The sequence below is a fragment of the Myotis daubentonii genome, chromosome 8 (assembly GCF_963259705.1).
Source record: "Myotis daubentonii chromosome 8, mMyoDau2.1, whole genome shotgun sequence".
Lineage (NCBI taxonomy): Eukaryota > Metazoa > Chordata > Mammalia > Chiroptera > Vespertilionidae > Myotis > Myotis daubentonii.
In genome coordinates this window covers 71,408,018-71,435,181 of record NC_081847.1, presented here as the reverse complement: position 1 = coordinate 71,435,181, position 27,164 = coordinate 71,408,018, and the positions used below count along the sequence as shown (strand labels likewise).

Genomic DNA, 27,164 nt, shown 5'->3' with positions numbered 1-27,164 from the left:
TATTCTCACTCTTGGTGGCGAAAGGCGGGACGGAAAGGGTCTCCTGGACAGGCGCACAGCCCTCCCGGGCTCCCCGGGCGGACGGCCAGGCCCGGGACCCTTCGGTGGCCCGGCCAGGAGGAGGGGCCTCACCTCCGCGCCCCGGCCCCGGCCCCCTGCCCCCGGCGGCGCCCGAGGCCGGAACAATAGCGCGCGCGCGGGCGGGGGCGGGGGCGGGGCGGGGCGGGGCGGGGCGCTCTGCCGGGCACCGCCCCCGGCCCGCCCCCCACGCTCGCACACCCGCTCTCACACCGACTCCCACCCGCCGCCCGCCGCCCGCCCAGGCACTGCCCGCGGAGCCGCCGCCGCCGCGCCCGCCATGGACGTCCGCCTGTACCCCTCGGCGCCCCCGGTGGGCGCGCGGCCCGGGGCCGAGCCGGCCGGCCTGGCGCACCTGGACTACTACCACTGCGGCAAGGTAGGGCGGTGGGGGCCCGCGGGGGGCGGCCCGCGCCTTCGGACCCGGCCGAAGCCCGAGCGCCCCGGGCTGGAGCCCGGGCTGGAGTCACCTGGCGGCGTCCTCTCGGGGACGCACGCGGGGGAGGGGGGTGCCGGCGGCGCCCACGCGCGGAGAGGCGCACACCGCAGCCCCGCCGACGGGCACACGCCGCTCGCACGGATCCCTGCGGTGACACTCACGCCCCGAGTTGCTCTCATCACAGGCAGAAGTCACCCCGACAGGCGCTCACGCGACGACAGGGACACTCGCGAGTACCCATGCCCCCCGACAGCCTCCATTCATTCACCAGCGGACCCGCGGTCACACCGACAGCCACGCACCCGCCTGCAGCCTCGCCGTCCCGCCCGAGCCACCCTGGCAGTCACGCACAGTGACACGCGCCCCTCGCCCACATGCACACACGGTCACACCGCCGCGCGCAAGTCACCCGCACGCCACACACCTCGCTCCACGCCCGCCCGCCCGCCCGCCCGCCCGCGGTCACGCCCAGCCACAACTGGGGACGGTCACACAAAGAAGGCGCTCCGACAGCCAAACGCTCGCACTCCCGACGACTCCCACGGGCACACACCGCCGCGCACAGCCGCCCAGGGACGGTGACCCTCGGGCACACTGACCGCTCTGACGGCCACTGCTACACGCGGTCACGCAGGGGCAGCCGCAGCCGCAGCCGCAGCCCCGCGCCGCCCCTCCCCCACCGGGTCAGCCACCCTCGCGCGTCGGGGTCCAACTTCTCGGGCTTCGCGGCGCACTAATTGGGCCGCTGACTAATTGGCTGTTCCTGCCCGGCGGGCCTCGGATTCCGAGTTTGCAATGGCCAATCCAGGCCTGCTCCCTCCCTGAGCCGGGCACGGCGTCCCTCCAGGCCCGGGCTGCCGTGGGGGGCGCCGCCCTGCCCTCACTAGACCCGCTCCCCCCACCTCCGCCAGGTTCCCGCAGCGATGCATGTCTGGAGCCCAGGACAGGAGGCGTCCACTCGCGCTCCCCACGCCCCGCAGCCCGGGTCCGTTAGGTGCACCTGCGCCCTCTGCGTCTCTTCCTTCGCCCGGGAGGAAACTTTAAAACTTAGTTAGGAGCGAGACTGTCCGTGCGTCCGCGGGTCGGTGCATCTGTCCGGGGCCGGCTGGAGTCGAGCGCGGCTCTTCGTCACTCGGAGCCCGGATTGAACGGCGCGCGTGGGTTTCCCCGCGGCCCTGGCGCAGATGCGCGGGCTCCGTGGCGCTGCTCGGTGAGTGCGCGTCGGGCGGTGGGATCGCGGCCCTGCCAGGGTCTAAACCCCACCCCACCCCCTGGCTTTTCCTCCGGCCGCTGGCTGTGGGGGGGTGCTGTGGCACGCGGGGCTCCCTCGGCCGGGCCTCTGAGTGCGTCCCGAGGCCCTGGGGAGCGGCTGGAGGAGCCCTGGCAAAGCCCTCCGCAGTTTGCCCCTGGCGGGACGTGGGGTTGGGGCCATAGGGCCTGGGGCGGCCTGGGGGAGGGGGTCGGGGTGGGGGTGGGCGGCTAGTGAGGGCTCTCCAGGATGGCGGTGATTATCTTTTGTCCGGTGACCGGCAAAGTTGGAAGCCAAAGAGGGGGATGGTGTGTGTCCTGAGGAGAAGGCTGGTTCTCTGGCTGTTTCCAATCTGATGGAGGAAAAATTGATTAAAAGTAGCAAGTGGAGTCTTCAGGGAGGAGACGACAGTTAGGTGTGGGGGCAGCTGGTCTGTCTTCTGCCCTTGGTTTTGTTATTTTTTAAAATATGAAGTTGGCAAGGCTCCAGCCTCTGGTTTGGGGATACGTCTGGGGACTGGGAATTTGTGCCTCAGAGTCTCGGTGGGTGGGTGTCCCTCATCCAGGGAGTCCTCCTTTGGGGGCTGGTGTTTCTGTAGAGCAGGGCAGTCCCGTGTGGGAGCCTTTGGGAGGCGGCACTCAGCCAAGGCCCTGCTCTATCCTGATGCTCTGTAAAGCTCTGACTCAGCACCAGGAACCCGTGTGAAAACCCTGGCCGGGAGGGAAAGGCACAGGGAATGAGAAACTGGTGATTCTGGCTTCTGTCTGTGGTCTAGGACCCACACCTGTCCCAGGGCTGAGGGTGTGTCCAGGTGGAGGAGGGTGGCCAGCTGAGCCAGGAGGATGGGGGAAAGAAAGGTCTGACCTTGCACTTGGATGTGCGACATGCTTCTCGGTCCTTCAGGCTTGTGGCATGGGAGGCATGGCAAGTCACTTGGCTCAGCTAGGGGTGGGTCAGAGGCCTGTTAGAAGCAGATCCCAGGTGGACTGGGGCCTTCCGTAGTGGTGGTTGGGGGATGGGGCGTTGACCAGAAGCTGATGGGGAGGGAAATGCCCAGGCTCCCTCCTTCAGCTGGTCACTGTCAGAACCGCCGTGGCCACACTTAGGGGCCGTAGATGGGGCTGCAGAACCAGGACATAGGCCGCACACTGGGGGCTGGGTCCTTGGTGTCCAGACAATAGGCTTGTCCCCGAGGGACCCAGGCCTGAGAAACACAAGGGCAAGCATTTGCCCAAGTGATACCGGACAATCACTGCGCAGTTGACCTGGAAGGGCCCTTGGCGACTGTTCCCTTGGTGACTGTCCCCTTAGCGATCCTCTACACAGAGATTCCAGCCTCTTTAAACCAAAGTCATGAGCAGTGGCTGTTCTTTTGGTATCTCCTGTTTGAGAAAATACACAATGGCAAAACGCTGCTATGGTTTTATTTTTGCTTTAGATGTGTATTTTATTAATCAATAATATTAGCATGCATTTAAAAAAATAGTTTACCAAGATGTGAGGCAGGCACATTACTTATTGCATATAAAATAACAGTCCTTGGTGAGCAGAGGTGCTTGTGGTCCTGTGGCCCCTAGGATCTGGGGCACCATTCTGGGAACCATCGATCCCCTCCTTCCTTGCTTCACAGAAGGGAAACTGAGTCATGGAGTAGTTTACTCAGGGGTTACATAGCAAGAAGAGAACAGAGCTGAGGCCTGAACGCAGGTTTCTTGACTCCCCGCTTGACACTCATCTGGCCTCCCCACAAGTCTCTGTTGTGGTTGGGGGACTGGGGAGCTGTGACAGCCTTCCTAGGGTAACTGTGAATACCCTTCATTCAGATTTTGGCAGGGCACTTCACCACACTGGGCATGGCCTGAGGCTCCCTGCTCCACTAGGGCAGACGTATGTAAAGGCCATTGGTTTGGGCAAACCTGGGTTCAAACCTCCATTGTGTCTTTGTGACCCAGGGCGAATGGTTTCTTAGCTCATTTTTTGTTGGGATATGATTTACATACTATAAAATGCAAATTTTTAAGTGGACAGTGGTTTTGATGGCAACCACCATCCCATTCCAGATATACTAGTAGAAGCATTTCCATCATCCCAGAAAGTTCCCTCATACTCCTTTCTAGTTTATATACCCCTTACCCCTCCTCTAGAAGAAACTGCATATCTGACTTCTCTTATCAAGCTTTGTTCAAGTTCAGTTTAAGTGTACGAAGTATATTTAAGTTTTAGAACTTCATTTGCAGCACATATATTTTTGTCTGGCTTCTTTTTGCTCAACACAGTGTCTTTAAGATTCATTGTATGGTGTCTATCCATAGTTTGTTCCATTTTATGGCTAAGTTATATTACATTGTATGATATAGCACAATTGCATTGTCTGTTCACCTGATGATAGATATTGGGTTTGTTTCCAGACTGAGCTATTATAAATAAAGTGAACATTCTAATACAAGTATTTTTGTGGGTGGGACAAATAATTTAATATCTCTGAGCTTCGTTGTTCTCCCAAAGACAACATTGCCTGCCTCGGAGGTTTGGGAGGGTTAAATGAGGATGTAAGCTAGGATAGTCCTTGGTACATGCCAGCTATGAATTACATAGTGATGGTACCAACCACCTGGAACCTATCCTGGTAAGAGGCTTAGCATCTGTGTTTTAAGCATCTTTCATCACTGCTCCAAACATCCTTCAAGGCCACCCTGGGTATGACTTTTTCCCATGCAGTGATCCATGGCCAACCACCTTCTTTCTTCTCCGTGCTACCCCAAACTGGTACTGCATGGGATTCAGCATGTTCTGCCATCCATCAATCAATCAACAGTTATTGGGCATCTCTCTGTGCTAGGCACTGTGCTGGGCAATCGATGCTAGAGCATTGAACAAACTCAGATCGCTGCCCCCTGGAGCTGATATATAGTATGGAAGTCATAAGTATATGGGTGAAATGTGTGGTATTGTGACCAATGGCAATACAGTTATGGAGAAAATGAAGCCAGGAAGAGGGTTAGGAGTGCCAAGGCCAGGTGCTGGTTTGCAAGTAGGGAGGTTGGGGAAAGCCTTCTGGTCTCAACCAGTGGTTCTCAGATTTCTGTACACGTCAAGAATCACCTGGCCCTGGCTGGTGTGACTCAGTTGGTTGGACATCGTCCTGTGCACCAAAAGGTTGCCGATTCTATTTCTAGTCAGGGCACGTGCCCAGGTTGCTGGCTTGATCCCTGGTAGTGGGTGTGCAGGAAGCAGCTGATCGATGTTTCTCTTTCACATCGATATTCCTCTCTCTCTCTCTCTCTCTCTCTCTCTCAAGATTTTTTTAAAAAATCATCTGGCAAGATTTTAAAAACAGATTTCTGGGCTCCCCCACCAGAGATTCTGATTCAGTTGGGCTGGGGTCCTGAGAACGTGCATGTTTAATGAGCTCCCAGGTGAGGCTGCTGCTGGTCCAGCAACCACGCTGTAGGTAGTAATGGTTTGGTTGTTTGTGGGCTCCCAGCAGGCAAGAACCATGCCCAGCACCTGGCACAGTGCCTGACCCATAATTATTCAGGAAATATGTGCTGGTGCGTGAATGAGTCAACTCTTCACCCACCCACACAGCTCTGGAAACAGCATCTTGTACCTGGATGGGATCTGCACAAGTTTGGCTATGAATGATGGCGTCCCCTGTGATAAAAATCCATGAAGTCGGAATTGCTATTCCCACCTTATCTGGACTGGAGATACGTGGGGCCTGCTCAGTGTCCCTGCTGGGTGAGGTCCCCACAGCTGCTTTCTGCAGGGGTGCAGGTGGATGTGGGTGGGATGTGGAAAGAGCCCTGGGCCAGGTGAGCTCTGAGCTGAGATGGCGGGTCCCAGGGAATTCTGGAAGGATGCCTGCATCTCTGTTAGGGGGTTCTTTTTCACTTTCCATCTATAGCTCCTCCTCCAGCCTGTCCTGAAGGATCCTCTAGAATCACACTTCTGTACCTTACCAATCTCAGGAGGGGTAGCCCAGGCCTGGTACTGCTGCCCCCAGTCTACTGGCTGACCCTGAGCATGGCAGTGGCCTTCTTTGAGCAAATCAGTGACTATGAGCCTAGTGAGATGGGGAGCTGTGGTGTGGAAACATAAGGAAATAAAGGCTGGGCATGTCTTTTATAACTGTTGTAGTGTACCCAGCAAGGAAGAGGATGATGATGAGTCCTCACAGGGCAGTCACCACTAACTCTACCTTAACTTTTGTATCCCCATAAGTCTGGCACATAAGTGCTCAATAAGTACAGGGTGGGCAAAAGTCGGTTTATAGTTGTTCATAATTAATCAATAATAATAAAAGAATAAACTCGGTTTCCCATATTCACAACTGTAAACTCACTTTTGTCCCACCCCGTATTTACTGAATGAATGAATGAATGAATGAATGAATTCAGGGTAGCCTGTTGTACCCTGTGGCTTGAGGAACTTAGCATCTGTTTGGCTCATAATCTGAAGACTTTGTGGTGAGCACATTGAGTCTACAACAGGGCTGGGGCCAGCTATCTTTTGGCGGACCTATCATTCTTAGGGGGCCATCCCTGATAGAGAAGACCCCCGGGACAGAGCCCAGCACAGGGAGCAGCCAGTGCGTCGGGATGAGCAGATTTGAGTCTGTGCATGCAGGATAACGCCCCAGGCCACAACCTTGTCTCAAGGACTCTCCTACAGTGTGACTGCCAACTCTGTGTGACTCCATAGGGCCATCTGTTTTGCTTCTCTGATTTACTAGAACTGGTCTCAGAATAGGAAGGCAGCGTATGTTCTGGAGCCCGGCAGACCTGGGTTTGCCTGCTGCCTGACCATGGTCAGCACAGGAAAGTCAATAAGCTCCCTGTGCTTCAGTGTCCTCTTCTGCAGAATGGGCACATCAACCCCCTGCCCCCTGTGGGGCTGCCTGCTAAGAGGGTTGGAAATCAGGCACGTACAGCACGTAGCCCAGCAGGAAATGCGTTCATTTCTATTCACAAAGAGCAGCGCGATTGAAAGTTAAAAGGCCAGGGGAGCCTAGTTTCAGCGAGGGCTGCTGGAGGACGGGCCATCCCCCCAGTGCAGGGTGGCCTCCTCACATCAGGTGTTTCCAAGCCTTGGCCTCTGGATTGGGTTTTCCCGAGCCTCTGATTTAAGAGGTCTCCTGTTGGACTGTTCAGGATTATGAATGGACAGGGAGCTGCTCATTTCCTCTGCGCCTTTCTGTTCCCTTCCTGAATCTGTGTGGGAGGGGAGGCAGAGAAGACTGGTTCACGTCGAAGCTGCCCCGTTCACTGGCGTGGACTGGTGACCCGTGCACATCACGTAGCCACTGCAGGTCTCAGTTTCCTCATCTGTACCAGGGGCCCGAATGCCGTCTTCATAGTATTGCTAGGAAGCTCAGATTGAAGTAGCAGATACGGGAGTTCCCTTTAATTTAGAACAGTGTTTCCCAGCCTCGGCACATTGACATTTTAGACCTGATAGCTCCTTGTTGTGGCGGTCACCCCATGTATGATAGGATGTTTTATAGCAGCCCTGGTCTCCATCAACGAGATGCCAGGAGCAGCCCCTCTCTAGTCATGGAAACCAAAAATGTCTCCAGACTTTGCCAAGTAGCCCCTGGGGGAGAAGATCGCCCCGATTTGAGAACCACAGATCTAGGAAGCGTGGTGCAGGCAAAGTAGACAGCAAAGGTGATGAGAGTGGCAGAGGTTTAGGGTTCTTGCTTCCTCTCCAGTATTTTAGTTCTGTGTCTCTCTGTCAGTAAATTCTCCATGTGGTTGACAGTCATCTTGTTTACATGGACCCAAAACCTACACAGTGGTTTTTCAGCATGGTTAGGAGCAGCAGTAAAAACATATGGTAAGTAATTATTAACTTAATGAGTCGTGGTAAATTGTAATTTTATATCTTACGAAAACATGTGGTGTAACACAGGGTAATAAATTCTGATCAATTATCCTGAAGCTTAAACTTGCTCTTGTACAGTTGTGATTTCTGGTGTCTGCTAGAATGAACAACGTTGCAATTTTCCAATATGTAATTACCTGTTTGCTGCTGGTTTACAGGTGTTCAACAGGTCTTTATTGAGTGCCTACTGTGTGCTGGGGGTTTCAGCCATGTTCCGAAGGCTCAGTGACTCAAGGGGAAACTTGTCCTTCCTGGATGAAAGGCTGCGTGGATCTGTAATTTGTTTTTCATTTTATATGTAACTCAAAATTCATAATTAAACATATACTTGTCTGGGGAAGCGACAGTGCCAGGGGCGTGGGAAGGCTTCACAGGGCAGAGTCTTACAAGAAATGCCAAGAGGCCACATGGGGGCGGGTGTGGAGTGGTGGAAGGGCATTCTAGGTAGAGGGAGCAGCCGTTCCAAGGTGGCTTGGAGGGTGGTCTGGGGTTACTGTCAGCCTAGGGTGGGGAGGCCTGCCTGCAGGGAGCTGGGACACCAGCAGAGACCATCGTGAAGAATGGCTCAGGCCAGACTGGGGAGTTTTAAGTAGCAGAGTTCCTTGGAGCCCGAAGTGTGGTGCAGGTATGGAGTGTTTGCTGTTGCTGGATTCAGACTGTTGTCAGCAACTGTGCCTTGGTCTCCTGCTGATGGGAAAGTTTAATAACTTGTGTTTGACTTTCCTCAGTAGCCAGGGATGCTCTGCTTTAGTGCAACAGAGGGCAGTTAGAACACAGATTGCTGGGCCCCAACCTCAGAGTTCTCAGCAGGGCTGAGGAGGGCCTGAAAATGCGCTCTGCTAACTAGTCAATGATGCCAGTGCTGCAGGGCTGGGAGGCACACTTAGAGAACACGGCTCTAGACTAGATTATGGGAGGGTTGTCCCTCCTTGCCGTAGGGCCACAGGGATGTACTGCTGGCTTGGGCATGCAGCTCTGGCGGGGACATGGTCAGGTATCCCGGAGACTCCTGCCTCCTTCAGGCCGCCTGCAGGTCATGGGGGAGTCTCCTTCACCTTGGAGAGACTCCTACATTGGGTTCCCTGGACACAGACTCAGTTGGAGAGTTGCTGTGGGAGGTTTCTTTGGGGGGATGCTCTTAGGAGGTGCACCTCTAAGGGAGTGAGGAAAGCTTAACTGATCAGAGGGAGATGCTGGCCCAGGATGTGGTAACCAATGAAGGCATCTCACCGGGAGCTCTGGAGCTAGGCCGGCTCTTCAGAGTTGTCCCAAATGGAGGCCAGGGGGCTGCCCATGCCTTAGATTCTTGCCCTCCCTGTCAGTGGCTGTGATAGTTCCCTGTGGCAGGGAGCAGTTCCCAGTGGAAGCTATAGCTCTGAGCCCAGCGATGACATTCCCAGCAGTTGGGGGATGAATGCATAGAAAGGGGAGCGCCACCATATCAAGGGGATGCATCTTGGGGAGAAGACTCACCTTCCCCTTGTTTCCAAGAACCATGAGTCACTCACTGAAGGTTCTTCTCTATTTCATGGCGTGAGTGAGAGCTGCAGGATAACTGCTTCTCAGGTCTGAGTGGAGTGAAAAAGATCACAATGGAATTTTCTGGGGCCCAAGGAGATTCTCCTAACAGTCCATGGAAGGAGTCTAGATTCTTGGGCTGTGATGTCACATTTTCCTGTGTGGTGCGGAGGACTCCAGACTGGTTTCTGATGAGCTTCTGGGACATGCCTCAGGGGGTCACCTCTGGGCAGGGCAGCATGGCTTTCTCTTGGGGCTGGAGTCCTGTCACATTCTTCAACAAGAGGCTCTTTGCCCTGCCTCCGCCTTGATGTAGGTCAGTGTCCATGGCTTTGCCCTTCACCATCTCTGAGCTCCCAGGAAGGTCAGAGGCAAAAGAGTGGGTCCCTTGGAGCCATAATTACAGGATATCATGGCACATCTTTTGCTCATTACTCACTCCTGATTGCATTTCATTCTTCTATCATTTCCCCCTTTTATACTGAGTATCCCCATTCTTTATTTTAAAAATTGTGTTTTTGATCCTGGCCGGTTTTCTCAGTGGTTAGAGTGTCAGCCTGTGGACCAGAGGGTTGTGAGTTCGATTCCTGGTCAAGGGCACGTACCTGGGTTGCAGGCTTGATCCCCAGCCCCAGGTCAGGGTGTGTGTGGGAGGCAACCAGTAGATGTGTCTCTCTCATATCCATGTTTCTTTCTCTCTCCCTCTCCAGTCTCTTTAAACATATCAATGGAAAAAAATATCCTTGTGTGAGGATTAACAACAACAAAAATTGTTTTTTGTTCTCCATAAGATACACAGAAATAAGAAATTAGACAATAAAGGGGAAAAGTGGGGGTCTAGAAGAGAGGAGAGGTAAAATGTATGTGCTGTATCTGCCATCTTGAACTAAAAGTCCCCGCTAATGGATTTTAATTTTTAAAATGTATTCTATTTTATGGAGAAAAGTGGGATAGAAATAAGCACAGATTATTCTCTGAGCTCTCACCACATCTCAGGTACATTCACTCGTATTATCTCATTAAGTCTTCATAAGAACTATGATAGGCACATATGTCCCCATTTTGTGGGTGAGCTCCAAATGGGTCAGGTTTCAAAAAGCGGCAGAGGAGTGGTCAGCAGAGCTGGGCTTGGCCTGTGCGCGCTCTGCCCCTCTGCCCTGCAGCCTCCACCCGCCAGGTGCCAGGAGCGCCACCCTCTGCAGGGGTGGAGGAGTGGGGTCAGCTTGCCCTTGTTTTTGCTGTTGGTGCATTGGCTCTTCCAGGGCCCAGGGGGTTCCCAGCTAGGCCCCCCGCCTTGGTTTTCAACTACAAACATCATTTGCTAATAGAGTGCCTCCACATTAGAGCTAATTAATACGTGCTTATCTCAGAGTGGGGCCTAATTTGCAGGAATGATTTAGAGACTTGTTGGAAGTGAATCCAACCCAGGAACATCGCCCAGGATCAATCTCATGCATACACTCCGCTGTTCCGTTGTGCTGTGCTTTGGCTTGAACTGAACTTGATAATGTGGAAGATGGACCCTGGGCCTTTTGTCGCTAATTTATTCTGCAAATTTATCAAGTGCCTATTGGGTACTACCTATATTCTTTAAAAATATCCCTCCACCCCCATGCTTTCTCTGTACTATAAGTCTTCCTGAGCTGTAAGTTAATTTTTATGCAAAACCAGATAGTGGATTCCAATGTGACTTTCGAGTTCAGTGGAAGTGCCTGGGTTCCTCACCTGGCACTTGCAGGCTGTGTGGCTTTGGACCTGTCACTTAAGTTCATGGAGCCCCTGTTTCCTCACGTGACCTTCACTTGCATCTCAGATTGTGGTGAGGCCTCTGGGACATCAAGTAAGTCGTCCCCTCCCTCATTCCTGCTGCCAGGTGCTATTCAGGCCATTGAGGCCCCTCGAAGGACAGCGAGTGTGGGCTCCATCCCAGTTTTTTTTAAATAAACAATAGAGTCCAAGGAGCTTCCCAGTTCAGAATAGGTGTAGTGCTTCTGGCTGGGAAGGTCTCTTTTCTCTCCTGTATTGGTTCCCTTTTGTCTCACTGCAGCTCCCACAGGGACGCTTTAAGGTCCCATTAAACATTCAGACTCACAAGACTCACACAGGTGACACTTGGGACCTGTCTCCTCCAAGGAGCTGGGACAGGAATCAGCACCTGCCAGCAGAGCACATGATTGCTCCTCGGTCTCTGCAGTCGCCCACAGAGGGGGCCGGGCGTGCATCTTTGCAGGCTCCCCACCCCCATTCCAGGTTTTAGTTCAGGGGCAAGGGAACGAGACCCACAGAGGGTGAGTTGGGAAGCCACCCTGGCTTATTCCCCAGAGGACTCCTGTTTGGTGCAGTTTCATTCTCTTTCCTTTAAGGGTCCCTGCAAGGGGCGTGCCAGTTTCAAGAGTCACTGTGCTCAGGAAAACCTAAAGCGTGGCTTCTTTATCAGATATTTATAATTTATTTATAGTTTCTTCCAGTCTAGATGCAACTTACCAACCAGGGGTCATTTTTACATAAACAGAGTTGCCTAGTAACGTAGTTAACATCCCAACTTCATCAGATTTCCAGGGGAATTATGCTAGGCAATAACAAAGGTGAAATTCTTGTGCAAAAGGGAAAAGGGTTTGGTCAGCTTTTTACTCAGATTCGCATTCTCTTTCTCCCGAGGGGTGGTGCTTTTTGGCCTCTATTTGGAGGAACGAACCCCTCAGTGTGTTTTGTAATATATCCCATGTTTCTGTACAGTTCCTGGTTGATCCATAGAAGATACATACACATTCTGGCCAAGAGATATGCTTTGGGATCATTGGCCTCGGATCCAATCCTGGCTTCCTTAACTTAATGAGTTATTTCACTTATTCATTCATTTGTTCAGCTACCCAAAGAACATTCACTGCCTGCTGTCTGCAGGGCTGTGTGCTAGATGCCAGGCATGGGCAGGTGACTAACACCTGGTCCTAGCTCCTGAGGAGCCACTGTCTTCATAGAGAGACAGGCAAAAATAAGCAATTCCAAATGGGTGCGGGGCCATCACACCAGGCTGGGAGTAGTCAGGGAGGTCTTCTCAGAGGAGGAGACATGGGCCTGTATTTGAAGGTGAATTTGCCACATGAAGAAGGTAGAGAAAAGCATTCCAGGTAGAAGGAACAGCATGTGCAAAGGCACAGGAAGAGATGACAGTGTCAAGTGATGAGGCTGGAGAGGGGAGCATGGGCATTTAGAAAGCTACTTCATATCTCTGGACCTCAGTTTCCTCATCTACAAAATGGGGTTAACAGTGCTTCCCTGTTTATGAAATTAAATGAGATAATAATGCATGTTTAAGCACCTGGGATCATTTTTAATTTCCTTTCAAAATATGTCTATGGATGCCTAAGGGCCAGGCTTTGATTTTAATACTGAAGGGCCTGGCCACCCACCTGTGCAGTACAAGCATTTCCTCCCGGGGCTCTTCTGTGAGTTGTCTCATCTCTCTTGGATGAAGCACTAAATGTTTGCACGCTATCTTGGATTATGTCTTACAGTATCAGTGAAGCACATAATTGTGTTTTCCTAATGGCTCGACATTAACAATAAGCCGTGACCCTGCTGAGGCGTTCTCTGGGACGATTTTCCATCTGCCGACAGCCATGCATCTGTCTGATGCCCTGTCAACACGTCCTGTCATTTGCTGCTTTGTCTTGCTTTTCTCAAAGGTGGCCGGCCACCTCCCACATACTGGCTGGGGATGCTTAGCATTGGGGGCATTTACTATCTAGTAACCACGAGTCACACATCAGGATGAGCTGAGGAGCCATCCCGGCCACGATCAAGATCCTTCCACGATCGAGATCCTTCTGATGTGTAAATTGGATCCTGTCATTTCTCTGGGCAGTACCGCCCAGTGGGTCTCCCTTGTGGCTCGGTGAACTCTTACCAACCTATCCGACCTCTGCTTACAACCTTCCCGTGGTTTCCCCTAGCGTGTAGATAACATCAGAGGCCTTCCTTGGCCTCTGGATTCTTGTGTGATCTAGCCCCTGCCTGCTCTGCCAGCCTGTCCAACACACCAGGCTTTGTGCTGGGGATACCGTGCTGAGCAAAGCCAGCCCTCCCCCTGTTGATTCCAATCTAGCTCCCCAGGCCTGGGTAGTTTTCCAGATACCCCCATCCCTACTCTTTATTGCCCGAGGGCCTGGCACATGCCCTTCCCTTTGCGGGCATGGCTGGCTCCTACTCATCCTTCAGGTCTAAGCTTTTTCCTTACTTTCTCAAAGACTCTGGCCCCCTAATCTGTGCAGTTCCCCCATGATTCTCTGTCATAGTCTCCAGTGTATTTTCCTCCCATGTGTGAGGTATCGGTGAGATTACTTGGGTGTCTGCTCCGCCTTGAGGACAGTGAGCTTTCAAACCACTGGAGTCGTGTTTGTTTGCTGCATCCCTGAGTCCCAGCACCTTAGCATGGTGTCCGCTTGTAGTAGGTGCTCAATAAAGAGCTGTTGACGGAATGAATGAATCAAGGTGGTGGTTATAATTCCCAGAGATGGCCGCTGTGACATATCCCGGGCTGTGTGTTCAGGAATAATGCCCTCACCCTCTCTGGGCCTTACTTATTTGGGCATCGTTGCCAGGAGGCATAAACACCTCTGTGTGAGAGGCACCGTGCCTGGGGGCTGCAAGTGCTAGTACCTGTGAATTAACACTGGAACACCATGCCTCACCTCCAGCCCAGCCCAAGGAAGAAAACGGAAACGGGAGTCCAGAGGGTTGATGTTGGAAATCCTCACCATTGTGGTTCTTAATGCTTGGCTCCCGGGGCCAGGGCTGGCGGGCCTCGGCACAGCCACCCTGTTTGTCCACTTCCCGTCCCCTAAGGTTAGCGACCTTGCCGTTTGCAGGGGAAGGCGTCACTCCCGGTGGCTTGGGTTGGGGTATCTGGGGCGCAGCCAGAGTGGCCTTCAGGGACCACAAGTCTCTCTCTAGTCCGTGAGGAAGTTTCTGTTGAGCAAGCAGCACTTTTTGGGGACATTTCTCCTAAAATGGTCACCCTTCCTTTTTATTAAACGGTAAGTGACGAAGGCTATGTTTCGGAAACGGGGAGAAGTGACTTGTTACTCTTCCCCAGGCAGACTCAAGAACAGTGTTTACTTGGGCACTTGGCTTAGTATTTAACGCTGCAAGCTGCTCCTCCCCAGCCTGGTCCCCCAGAAGCCTCTTACCCATCTTTCTCTTCTCCCCTCCAACCTCCAACCTGTGTAACTTACCTATTTATTACGTTTAGTGTTTATGTCCCACCCCCGCCACCAGCTTCACGAGGGCGGGGCTCTGCCGTTTGCTCATGGGTGTATCTATGGGAGCAAGGGTAACTGCCTCTGGTCTCAGCATTTACCCTCCACCTGGGAAACTCCTACAGACATGTTTTCAAATTTCTGCTCAAGTGCCGCCCCCTTCAGGAGGCCGTGGCTGCTCTCCGCAGGCCTCTCTCCTTGCCCCACCCCAGCACCTGGCGCACCAGAGGCCCCCTAGGAGCTGGGCTGCTCTCTGTCCCCAGGAGATGGGGCCTTGAACGCCGTGTCCAGGAGCTTGGGCTTTACCTCCAGGATGGTGGGAGTTGAGGTGTGTTACATTTCAGAGCAATCTTCGTGGCTGCCCCTTGGGAAACACTGGATGGGGCAAGAGTGGATGTGGGAAGACAGTTGTGCGGTGATCACTGTGGTATAGGAGTGGCTCAGTGATGGCTGGGGTTGCCCTATCTGATAGGGTAGCCCTAGCCACATGTGGTGATTTAAATGTAAAATCCTATCCAATCAGATTTCATTCCTCAGTTGCACCAGGCATCTTCCTATAGCAAGCATGTCAAACTCGTGGCCCACAATGAATATTTTTGTGGCCCAGCCAATATAATGGTATGTAAGAAACGTTTCAATAAAAATTTCGTAACTTAATTTTTACAATATCCTGTTATATACAATTATTAATAATGAACTACAACGTTCGCTAATGGCTGATTACTATAATCGTGTTGCATTCATTTCCCTTACACGACTTACGCGCAGGCACACCATTTCTCTCCACTAATACTAGCAGCGAGCGAATACTTTAGCAGCCGATTGCCACACGCCATTAGTCTTGGACTGACTTGTTTGGTGTGTGCAACAGGAAATATTTCGCTTTCAGAGAACAAGAAAAATAGGTTTATTTGCATTACGCTTATTAATTTGTGCAGTTATTCAGTGTCTGGTAAGTTAATGTTCAAGAAAAAATATTAATTTTTATTAAAATGCTCTATTATTTTATGAAAACGATGACTCATTTATTTCAGCCCTTTGTATTCAGCATGTCTCTATCGAAATAAACCTACATTTCTATGAAAATCAAAGCTTTTGTTTTTTTGTGGCCCACATAACTTAAACCTTGTTTATTTGGCCCGTGTTAGCCTTTGAGTTTGACATGCTTGCCTCTAGACTAGCCCTTAGTGGGCCATGGAGATACAGAACTCTCCCATCATCGTGGAAAGCTCTGTTGGCCCATCCCAGTGTGGCATGTAGTGGAGGGTGGGAATGGAGGGTCATGGAGAAGCTTGGGAGATATTAGGAGGGAGAATGTATGCGATTTGGGGATGGGTTGGATGGGGGGTGTTATAGAGATGGGGTGTCAGGGGTAACACTCAGGCTGTTGGCTATGGGCCGAAGCAGAGCTTCTCTGTCAAAGGAGTGAGCATTTTTATGGCTCTTGTTAAGGTGTCCTGCCATTTTCCAAGAGGGTCATACGTGTTCAGCAATAGCACGAGAACGCGCCCGATTTATTGCACCCTTCTGCATGGCTTATTACCTGTTGAAAAACCCTCCATTGTGTATATACCTCTCGCCAAATCTGCCTTCACTTAAGTCTCACCTGTGGACCAGGAGGTCTTTGTGATGAGGGAATTATATGTACATTAATGCAGATTTCAATAAAAAGAGTTATGTTTGCCATTGTGGTACAGTCCGATGCTGTTTAAATGCCTTTGGTAATATCTTCAATCAGATGGCAAATAGAAAACAGGAAAGTTCATAATAAAAAATGAATTAGGGCGATTAGCAAAAGGTGAACCGCTTCCCTCCTCGGGCGACAGGCAGAGTTGACCGAGCTTTGCAGGGTGCCTCCTGTCCAAACACAGGTCTGGATTATTGCAGACTCTGAGGTGGCCCTGGGGTCTGCTCAGCACATAGGACTTGGTTATTGCAGTCAGTTTTGCAAAGGTCATGAGCATTCCCGTGGAGGGGGCGCCAGGGGCTCACACCCTGGGGTAAGCGGGATGGGCCTCTTGAAGAGGGGTGTCTGACTCAGGGCTGCCAGGAGCTGCTGCTTCCAGGTAGGAACGTCAGCGGCCTTGCTCCCCCTCCCTGCATCCTGTGGGGCCCTGGAGAGCCCATCCACCCCTCTTTCCAGCACCTCCCCCAGGGGTGCTTTTGGGGAACCTTTCCCCCCTACCCAGCTATCTGGTGCTGGGGGTGGAGTCCTTTAAGAACGAGGTAGCGGCCTGGCTGGTGTAGCTCAGTGGACTGAGTGTCGTCCCATGGACCAAGAGGTCCCAGGTTCAATTCCCGGTCGGGGCACGTGCCCGGGTTGCAGGCTTGATCCCCAGTAGAGGGTGTGCGGGAAGAAGCCCATCAGTGTATCTCTTTCATCGGTGTTTGTATCTCTCTCCTTCTCCCTTCCTCTCTGAAATCAATAAAAATATATTTTTAAAAAGAATGAGGTAGAGGTAAAGGCTTTAATTAACTATTGTAAACACTGGGACTGGTTTCTGTGGCTTCGAAGAGAAGTAGAATTTTGTTGACTGAGTAAAAAGTGTGTGGGTTCGGAGCTCAAACCAGAAGGACATGGGGCTTCCACCTCGGTAATGTAGGAACTCACACTCACCCAGAGCGGGACCATGGAGGTCACACCGCTGGTGGTCGGGTGGTTATGTCCATATCAGCTGGCTCACCTCCACAGTCGATGGTCGGGGTTGGGTGACACCCACGTGAGCTATGATGGACAGGTTAATACCATCCGAGTTAGATGACCTCCACAGTGGGCTGGTAACTACCGACCTCAAGCTAGAGCTTGTCAAACCTTAATTTGCCCGTGACTGGCATGAGGTCTTGTTAAAACGTGGATTCTGACTCGGTAGATCTGGGGTGGGCCAGAGATTCTGCATTTCTAACAAGGTCCCAGTGATGCTGAGCCTGTGTGCAGTCGAGACGGCGTGGGGACCTCGGTGAGTGGACAGTCAGAGTGCAGCCAACACTCTTTACCAGGCCCTGATGTTCCAGAAGCTGTCTTCCCCAGAATAAGCAGAAACCATGGCAACCGGGATGTATCACGTGGGGCCGCAGCCCATCCCGCTGGCCAGGAGAAGGGCCTGTACCAGATGCCTCCTAGCAGTGGGACTGCCCACGGGGAAACCTCAGCCCTCCCACCCTGCCCGAGACAGGACTGAGAAGTTCTGGGAAGATAAATACGGACTTTGGGTTTCACATCAACCTCAAATTTTATTATTTAATTTTATTTTTCAGTCCCATTCCAGAAAGCCTGTCTTGAATGAGATAAATTAGAGCACATCCCCCCCCTCACGACCCCCCACTCTCACCCTCCCTCTGTCATCTCTTGATTGAGACCCTGGAAGGAGTTGCCAGGACGATGCTGGAGGCGGGCAGTGAAACGCTGGAAATCTGTGGGAGGGAGGGCACGAGGCCAGTGGGCTCTGCAGTCTCCACAGACATGCAGAGCGGGAGTGGCATTAATATCCCACTTAACGGAGACATTCACCCTTACCAAAGGGGCATGGTTAGTAGGTGGCAGAGCTGGGGTTTGAACCGGGTCTTCATGCTACAGAACTCGTTTTCACTCTGCCTTTGGGTGAATGGGGGCTCAGAGCCACTGTGGCTGGAAAGAGTGCATTTTTGGTTGAGGAGGGGAGGAAGGAAATGGGAGAACACCAGGTAGACAAACACACTGGGCCAGCTGTGGGACCTTGGGACACCTTCCTAACTTCTCTGAGTCTTGCTTTTGGCGTGGCTTGTTTCTTTTTGGTCACTTATTCATAAGAATGCGTATGAGATATAAAAGTATATATCATCCCTTACAAAATTAGAGCCAAAGAAAATATAAAATCAAACAAATTCTAGGTGGGAAATGAAAGCAGCTAGGTTGGCTCAGGCTTCTACAGCTCTTGCAACTGGCCTGCAAGTCTGGCTCTGGGCTTCCTGGAGGACAAGTGAAAAGGGAAATGGGTTTACTGCATGATCTCTTCCTTTGGGAGAAGAGGCTTGGCGGCTTCTCACAGGAAGCACAGCCTTCACTGGCATTTGAAGCTAAAAGAAATGTCTCTCACCAGCCTCGCGGAGGTTCTCAGGCCTCGGTCTCCCAGATTTAAAAAGGGGGCTGAGGCCCTGGTCCCTTGCCTCTCTGGCTGGTCCTGGGGAAGGCGTGGGTATACAGTACCTGGTGCCTGCCTGCTGTGTAGTGGGCCCCTGAGGGCAGAGTTCCCATCCCTGTGCCCCGTCACAGCTAGCTCCTGTCAGTTTCTGGGTAAAAACTGAAGTCAGCACAAAGTCAGCCCAAACACACCCGGGCTTGCCCAGAGTACAGTTCTGCTGTCAGAACCCAGGCAGGGGGAGGGGTGTGTGTGTGTGTGTGTGTGTGTGTGTGTGTGTGTGTGTGTGTATGTGTTGGGGTGGGGGTATTGGAAGCTGCTTAATAATAGGATAGATGCCAAGGCCAGTGGGGCTGTTTGACAAAATGAAGCTGGCACACGGCGTTGTGCATACGCCCCGCAGAGTAGTGGGGTGGGAGGATGAATGAGGGCCCCTTTGGTTTGACCATCTGTGTGAATTCGAATTCTGGGAGGGCTGTGGGGATGGAGGGGGTGATGCCAGAGGATAAAGGGAGACAAGGCTCGGTGCGTCCTCAGGCGCACAGCATGGCCCTGTGGTGCTCGGCATGCTCAGCGAGGAGGCACATGGGGTTCAGCAGCCACCGCGTCCCAGTGGGCGTGAGGGTCCTGGCGGGGCACCTTCGGGACGCAGAGTGGCTTCAGTCACTTCCCTTGGGTGAGATTTGTTTAATAGAAGCTTGTAGTTTCTCAGCACTTACAGGTGCCGACGGAGGCATCACAATATTGTGAAATTAGGCAGCAAAGCCGACTTTATTTCCAGCTTACTTGGCAAGGAAGCAGCCACCGTAGTTAGCACCGATGGTTGGGTATGACAGAGCTAAAATTGAACTTGGCAATTACCACCCGTGAGCGGTTCTCGGTGCTGTGAAAGGAAGGTTCCATGGAAATCAGCCCTGGTAATCACAGGGTTTAAAATTAGTCAGTTTCTATTAAGGTTGCTCTGTCAGCATATGCTTCGGGGTGGGGGGGAGGGGCTAGAAACTTGGGTTCTGACTGTCTTGGGTTCCCTTGTGTTCACCTGCACCAAGTTAAAAAAAAATTACGTGAGTTACCAGATAAAGGTTTGAAAGACCCTGTGTTACTATCATGACGCGGGGTGGCCATCTGAATGGTGGCCCACTTAAAAGCCCTTTCCTTTTTCTGTGTGAGCTCACACCTCTGTCTCAGCTTCTGGGTTTTCTCTAGACTTGTGAGCGGTTTTCCAAACAGCTTCCTGCCCCCTCCCCCCACCCCCTGGATGTTGCATGTGAAGAACACAGCTTTTGTTTGGCCTCTCCTGGTCCCAGAGGAAGCAATGATGTGATATTGTTGAAGGTTTCTGTGCTCTTCGTGGAATTATTCTCATCAAGCCTTGACTAGATGGTTTCAACAACCTCAGACATTGTGCCCATTTTGCAGATAAAGACAGTGAGAGGCTGGCGGGCATGTGGCTGCTGGTGCAGAGAGAGTCAGACAGAAAGGTAAAGCTTGCGCAGATTCAATTCTAAGTTGGCCTGGGGTATGTGCATGGACCCTCGTGAACGAGAAGATAGAACTCAAGCCAACTCATTGCTTTGAGCCTCAGTTTCCTCATCTGTAAAATGGGAACTTGTGCTGGGCAGAGTGGGGATTAAATGAGATAGTCCAGGACAGTAGAACCTCAGCACCAGTGGCTGTTGTTATGAAGAGTGATATTTATTGTCCACCTACTTTGCACCAGGCACTGTACCAGACCCTTTCCAAAGGCGATGGCTGCTTCACACAGAGAGCCTGAAAGGAAGCCTTAAGATAAATCAACGCAGGCTCAGAGAGGGTATAACTTTGTCCAGATCCTCTACGTGAGTAGGACTAGGGCCAGGATTCCAACACAGGGGGTCCGACACCCCGAGCCTGGCTGCTGTTCCTGCTCCTCCCTCTGGGAACAGCTGAACAAGAAAACAGGCAGCCTGGAGGAGCTGCCTCTTTGGCCCAGATGAGAGAAGCATTAAAACAGAAATATCTTCTCCAAAGGGCCGTGGCTCCTCCACAGGAAGCTGAGTCATCTCTCTTTGTTTTGAACCATCGAACTGCCTCAAAATCCAAAAACTAAAACTAAAACTAAAAAGTGCTGAGTTCCATCAGGGTGCACGGCCCCTCCCTGGCTTCTCCCCAGAAGGAGCCGAGCCAAGGGTCTGTGGAGCTGGGACCCCCTCCACCCAGCATTGGGTACCTGGCCCAAATGGTGCAGAATGAAGAAACCCACACACTGGGGTTTGTCCTGCTGCCTCAGCCTTAGTTAATTAAGCGCATTCCAGGTGGGTGCAGTTGGCCCAGCCCTGCCCGCCCCATGGGGGGTGGGGCACCCTCTCAGGGTGAGTGCCTCATGGTCAGGACACTGCTCTGTCACTGCACACCTGTGACAGCATGGTCACAACCCAGATTACCTCCTTCCAGCACATGTGGCAGAATCACATCCAGACTCTCTTGTCACCAGGCTCGGCTCCCACGGACTTCGCTTCCTGCACTTGCTCGCATTTAGTGAGTGACGGAGAGTGCAGCGACTTGCCCCTTATTGTCCCACCTCTGCCTCTGAACATGCTTCCTCCCTGCTCTCTTTCCAACTCTGTCCCTCCTTCGAATCCCAGCTTGAATGGCACCCTTTTCGTAAAGTCCTCAGTCAACTGATGGCCCTGGGGCCGTAGCTGTGAGCACTGCCTCCCTTACATCATAAGTTCTCACCTGCTTACGAGAGCTGGGAAGTATGTCTTTTAGGGCAAGGACAGTTCACATGTTGCCCTGTATGGAATAGGGAGTAGGCAGAGGAACAGAAAGTGTTTGTTGAGTGAATGAATAAGTGATAATCGAGGGAATTTTACCTTCATGCTTTCTCTAACTATCAGTTATATTTTTCGCTTATCAGAGTTTCTGGTTTCCAGCGAGCCAGTTCAGCATTCAACAAGCAAATCTGGGCCTCTTTCTGTATCAGTAAACGCCGGTCATTTTTCATGACTGCCTAGTATTCCATTGTGCAGAGAGCTGTGATTATTTAACCGATCCCCGTCAATGGGTTTTATTGTCATTTCCATTTTCTTACAAATAATGCTGCAATGAAGAAATAAATGTCCTTGTTCATATGAAATTGGGCCTACTACGTCTTTTTCCACCTTAAGCTTACATAAGTACTCATGGGTGATTTCTTCTCTCACCCATCAGCTTTGTGGGTGTGTTCCCAAATCTTCAGTATGTCTGACATTTCCATCCATCTTTCCGTCACAGTGCAAAATGCGCAGCTCCCTTTCCCTCAGGCAAGTTCCGTGTGCTTGGCTCTTGGCCTTGGACTTACAGATTGTGTGTACTTCCTGTTTGTTATGAACCTACTGTGTGTTAGGCCCTGTGCTAGGAGGTGGGGCCTGAAGATGAATGAGACAGGTCATCCTGGCCATCAAAGAGTTCGCAGCATCTCGAGGAAGATGCACAATAGACATAGAAATAAAAACCATCAAAACAAACAACCAGAAGCCATCAGCTGCAGGAGCGTGCCACGAAGATAAATCCGGTGCGGGTGAAATCAGAGCCGCCCTCTCTGGGGAGGGAGGATATATGTGTGTAGGAACCAAGGATGAAGAGTCAGTTTTGTGAAGGTCTGGGCAAGCTCATTCCAGGCAGAGGGAACAGCATGAGAAAAGTACAGAGGCATGAAAGCAAGACTTCTTCCTTCCTGGAACCTTTTCTCATCCCCTCACTGCCCCCTCACACAGGCACACGGGTACCAGCCTTTTATCACTCGGTGTTGGCTGTCTCCTAGGCCCTTCTCTCTGCACCTCATTTATTATTGTTACAAGTGCTCAGTAGTGAGATGATTCCCCAGAACTCCTCTTACTCAGTCCCGGATGCTCTCTGATCTGCGATGCTTCCTCAGCAGCCTCTGGTGTTTCTGAAATATCCAAAAAAAAAAAAAAAAAAATTAAAATTGGTTCAGTAGTGCCCAGCACAGTACATGGCACGTCAGAGGCCTATCATCCACATTTTACAGATGAAGAAACTGAGACGCAGGGAAGTTAACAGGTCAGCAGGCAGAGCTGGGATTGAACCCAGTTCTGTTTTACTTAAAAATCTGCCTTCTTTTTGGAGCCCAGGCTAACTGCTCTTGTGTGGAAGCTAAGGACACTGCAGGGGGATCCCTAGTGCCCGCTCTGTCCCAAGCTCGGTCCAGTCGGTGGTAGGTGACCTTGGCCCTTGGCCGACTGCCTTCAGAGGAGTGGGAAGGAACCAGGGGAGGCCCTTGTGTTTTCATTTAAAATTACAAATATAATACATGCTTGGGGAAAATTTAAAAAAAAAATGAAACAAGAGAGAAAAAAGCAACTGAAAATGCCTCCTTCTCCTACTCCCCGGGGGAGCCACTATTAACAGTTGGGAATTGTCACAGTGCATATCCAAACACACACACATTCAGTTACTGTTTTTATACAAAGAGGGTCGTGCCCTTGACTTTCTCCCAACTGATTCCAGGTCAGCAGCTACAGACATTCCTCATTCCATCATGTTCCACAGAATGGATGTATCTCAGTCCACTCCCTCCACCCGATTTTAGACGTTTGCCTTGCCTCTCATTCTCTGTGCAGACGCTTGTGGGCACGCATTGAGCACATGAGTACAGGCTTTTCCGCAGGAGGGGTGCTCAGAAGTCTAATTGCTGAATGAAAAGGCACATGATTTCCACACACGGACAGGTGCCACCCAATGGCCTCTGGAAGCCTTTCCCGTTCAACACCCACTGCCCTACGCCCCAGGCGGTGGGTGAGTGGGGACGGCTCTTAAGCCACCAGTGATGCTGAGCTGTATACACAGGCTGCCTCCTCTGCTGCTGCCAGGAGCTCTGAACACATGGCCCAAATTGGGATAGAAGATGGATTTTGATAAGAGAGGTTAAATAACAGGTTTTTCCATTTCACCTTACAGGAATGGGATGGGGGTGGGGGTGCTGGGCCCTCAGCCAATAGAGGACCAAGAGTTGTCAGGAGGCTTACAAAGCTTGCTATTTCTGGCATTTTTTTCTCTTTCTCTGCTGATTATGCAGCAGAATTGCACAGAGGCTGTCGTGGGCGCGTTCTCTCACTGTCTGGGCTTCTGTGGAATGAGACTCGGGCTCCTTCTACTTGCAAGACACTGGTGCATTGCAGGTGTGTTTCAGCAGAAGGTAATCAGGGGGTGCCTGCCATCTCCTGGGGTGGAGGTGGTCAGATGGTCACTGTGGGATGAAGAGATAGACGATGCCTGGGTGGGGACAGGCAGGGACCTGGACTGGTGCTTGTCACATTGTAGAACGAAGATGTTTTAGAAGGTCCAGGAGGCCTGCAGTTGGCCCTGGACAGCAGGGCATGGGTGGCCAGAGTATGATAGCTGCCTGGGGTGCTCAGAAAGCATTTGGTGGTTCAGTCATTCATTCACTCACTCGTTCAGCATACCTTGCAGTGGGCCTGGCCAAGTGTGGGTAGGGACTCCAGCCCACTCCAAGGCAATGATGGGGATAGCATGTGAGTAGAAGCCCAGAAAATACCTGGGTTGAGGCGTGGGAAGGGCCCTCCAAGGAAGGCGGGGTGAAGAGTAGCTGGGGACGTCACCAGGAATGAAGTTCGAACTGCCTCTTCCATTTGATTTTGGAATTTGTGGAATCAATAAAAGTTCCTCCCCAAATTTGGTGAGTGCCACCTTTTTCTTTTGTCCACTAAGGGTATTGAAAAATAACCAGTTGAGGTCACCTGTTGTCATTTCTGTGGGAGAAAGGACAGCAAAAAACGAGGAAGGACAGCATCACAGATTTGAGGACAAGCACATCTACACATAATAGGTGACAGATTTTGAATGCAGGGACCTAACATGAATGCCATTTTCCAGCCGTCCCCAGCTAGAGATTGTCTTTGTGACGGGAGTTGTCTGAGTTGGGGGCGGGGCTTGTCGCAGTTGACAGGGCTGCACCCAGCGCAGCAGGAGCCTGACCCCTTCTGGTGCTGATTTCCCACAGCCCTTGTTGAAAATCTGCGCCATGCACGTGTGTCCCAGAAATGGAAATGACGCAGTCAGGCCTGGAAAACCCCGGGCAAACCAAGAGAGACCAAGAAATGGGCTGCTGTGCCCCCTGGGTGATCTCCACTTTCTCCACACGGGGTCTAAGAGCAAAGACCACAGGCCTCCGGGTCTGCTGGGAGGCTGTGGAGCCAGCCAGCCATTGAGGAAATAGCTGTTGCGTGCCCACTGTGTACCAGGGCCTGGGTTAGGTTTCAAATCCCCGCTGGGCCCCAAATACAATTAATGACAGAGCGCAAGCTTCTTGAGCTTTGCAAGACTTACTCTCATCCATAAAATGGGAACATCGATACCTACTTCCCTCTGTTAGGATGATTATGTGTGTATATGCTTGTGTGTGCACACATACACACAGCCTAACACTTTGCCTACCGAGTAGGACCTCCATAAATGTGAATGAGTGAATGAATGAATGAATGAATGAATGAATGAACGAATGACCCAGAACATCCAGCTGTGCTCGGGAAGAGGATTTCATGGCTCACACTGTGTGTGTGTGTGTGTGTGTGTGTGTGTGTGTGTGTGTGTGTCCTGGGGAGCTTTCCTCTTGTGCTTATAGCCAGAGACCCTGTGTTCTGCTTTTCTTTTTAGGGAGCACGACTGTAAGGCGACAGACAGTATGCTTCCTGGCCCTGGCTGATAGGACTTTCTCTGGTGACTTTCATGGGCTCTTGACTGGGAGAGGGGTGAACAGGGACTTACTGGCTGTCTTGAAACAGAACTGACTCTTATTTTGGACACTTTCTGAGTAGCGTACTGAATACTAGTCACCAGCATTGCGTTGCTGGGGTCTCGGGAGAACAGCCAGTCACAGAACCAGTGCTTGCTGAGAGCCCTGGGCTGGCCGGGGAGGACGGCCTTGCAAGGGAGGTGATTTTGGAAGAGAGGGTGTGGCTGGAGTATCCCCCCTCACACCCCAAGCACGGTGAACAGAAGCCGAACCCATGTTTAAGACTTGGCTGTGAGCCCTGGCCCTGTCCTTGCTTGCTGTGGGACCCTGCAGGTCGCCTTACCTCTCTGAGCTGGGGTTTCCTTGCCTACAGAAGGACGGACTGTTGGGTGGATTAAATGGGATAAGATCTAGGAAGCCCATTGCTGGTGCTTAGTAAATAATGATGTGCTCCCCTCCTGGTGAGGGGACCCGGGTGTCTGCCGGCACAAGGCCTTGCACACAGGGGGCACCCACTGAATATTTATGGACAGAATGAAGGTGCCCAGGGAGTGGGAGGCCGGGGTTATATGTGTGTGTCCTGCTATGTAACTGCTCTGTGATCTTGGGCAAGTTCTTCGCCTCCTTTTGGTCTCTGATTCTCCCAGAAAAGTAATTCAGGCTGTGCCCACCAACCCCGACTGTTCCACTCCATGCTGGAAACCAGGGCTGTGGTGGCACCTGCCGGGGACGGTGAGCGTCATGTTTGAAATTCATTTCCTTCCTCGGTTAGTGGCATCCGTGAGGACTCCACTCCCTGCTGCCTCGTGCAGTCACAAACCCTACTATTCAGTAATTAATGAAATTGGGAGCCCAGGAGGCAGCTCTGCCGCGGCAGCCGGCAGCCCTGATGGCCCCAGCAGGACCCCGGGGCGGCCCGGGCGGCCCCATCTCTCTCTGTTCAGTCTGGCAAATGTTCCCGTGTGTGGACAGTCGCACGTGAAGCCCTGGCATATCATGGGCCGGGAGTGGCTTCCCGCTTCTGCCAGACCCTGGCGGCCTTTCCCAGGGGGCCTGGGGTCTCCTCCCGCTGTGTGCTGGGCTGAGCCCGGGAGTGGGATCAGGTGGGCCTGGATCGGTGATTTCTGGCTCTGAGGTAGGCGACGCACTCACTCACCTTCTCCGGGGCTTACCTCCTGTGCAGAACAGCGGAGCCACAGGAGCAGCAGCCCCTCAAGGGTGGGGCGTCGTATGGAAAGGCAGCTTTGATTTGCGTGTCCTCACCCAAGAGGGTTCATGGAAGGAGACAGTGGCTTTAAGAGGTCCTTGCCTTCACTCACACCCCTCCCCCGGACATGCCCTCCACCATCATGCCCATTTGGTGAGCACCAGGACTGTCCACTTCTTGGCTTAAGGCATCCTTGACTCCCCTCTCTGTCCCACTCCCTGCAGGTGCCTCATTCCCTGCTGGCTCCAACTTCAGGGCACAACCATTTTCTCCGCCCTTCACCTGGGAGCATCCCCCAGGCCTCCATGACTCCACCTTCCCCCGTGGAATCTGCTCTCCTCACAGCAGCCAGTGGCGTCTCTGTGAACCCCGCCCCTGCTTATAGCCTTGGATTGGATGTCCCATGTGGCCTGCGGGATCTGCTTGGATACCCTCTATCTGCCCACCTGGGGCACAGGTCTCATTTCAGTGTCTGAAGTCAGCAAGCTGCTTCCTCCCTGCCAGGCAGAATCACTGCCCTGCTGCTTCCGAAAGCCCCCTTCCCACTGATCAAGCTGTCATGCTTCTCGATTTTGTATATGCAGCCCCTTGGTCTAGAAGCAGGGTTTCCTCCATCCCTCAAACTCCTGCTTATTCTTGTAGACAGAGCGTGGCATCGCTGCTTCCCCGAAGCCTTCT

The 27,164-nt window shown here is 52.2% G+C and overlaps 1 protein-coding gene across 8 annotated transcripts in view; it reads left to right on the top strand.

Annotated features, from left to right (window-relative positions):
• Positions 1-295: 295 nt before the first annotated feature.
• The window catches only part of TOX2 (TOX high mobility group box family member 2), a 113,666-nt gene continuing 86,797 nt past the window's right edge, over positions 296-27,164 (top strand). For 7 of the 8 annotated variants that reach the window (XM_059707020.1, XM_059707019.1, XM_059707026.1 and 4 more), the window contains exon 1: positions 296-457. In XM_059707020.1, the coding sequence (XP_059563003.1) occupies positions 359-457 (99 nt within the window). In that variant the 5' untranslated portion in view covers positions 296-358. Of the gene's footprint in view, positions 458-1,487; positions 1,728-27,164 lie in introns of those variants that run through there. The other variant, XM_059707022.1, reaches the window with a different exon arrangement.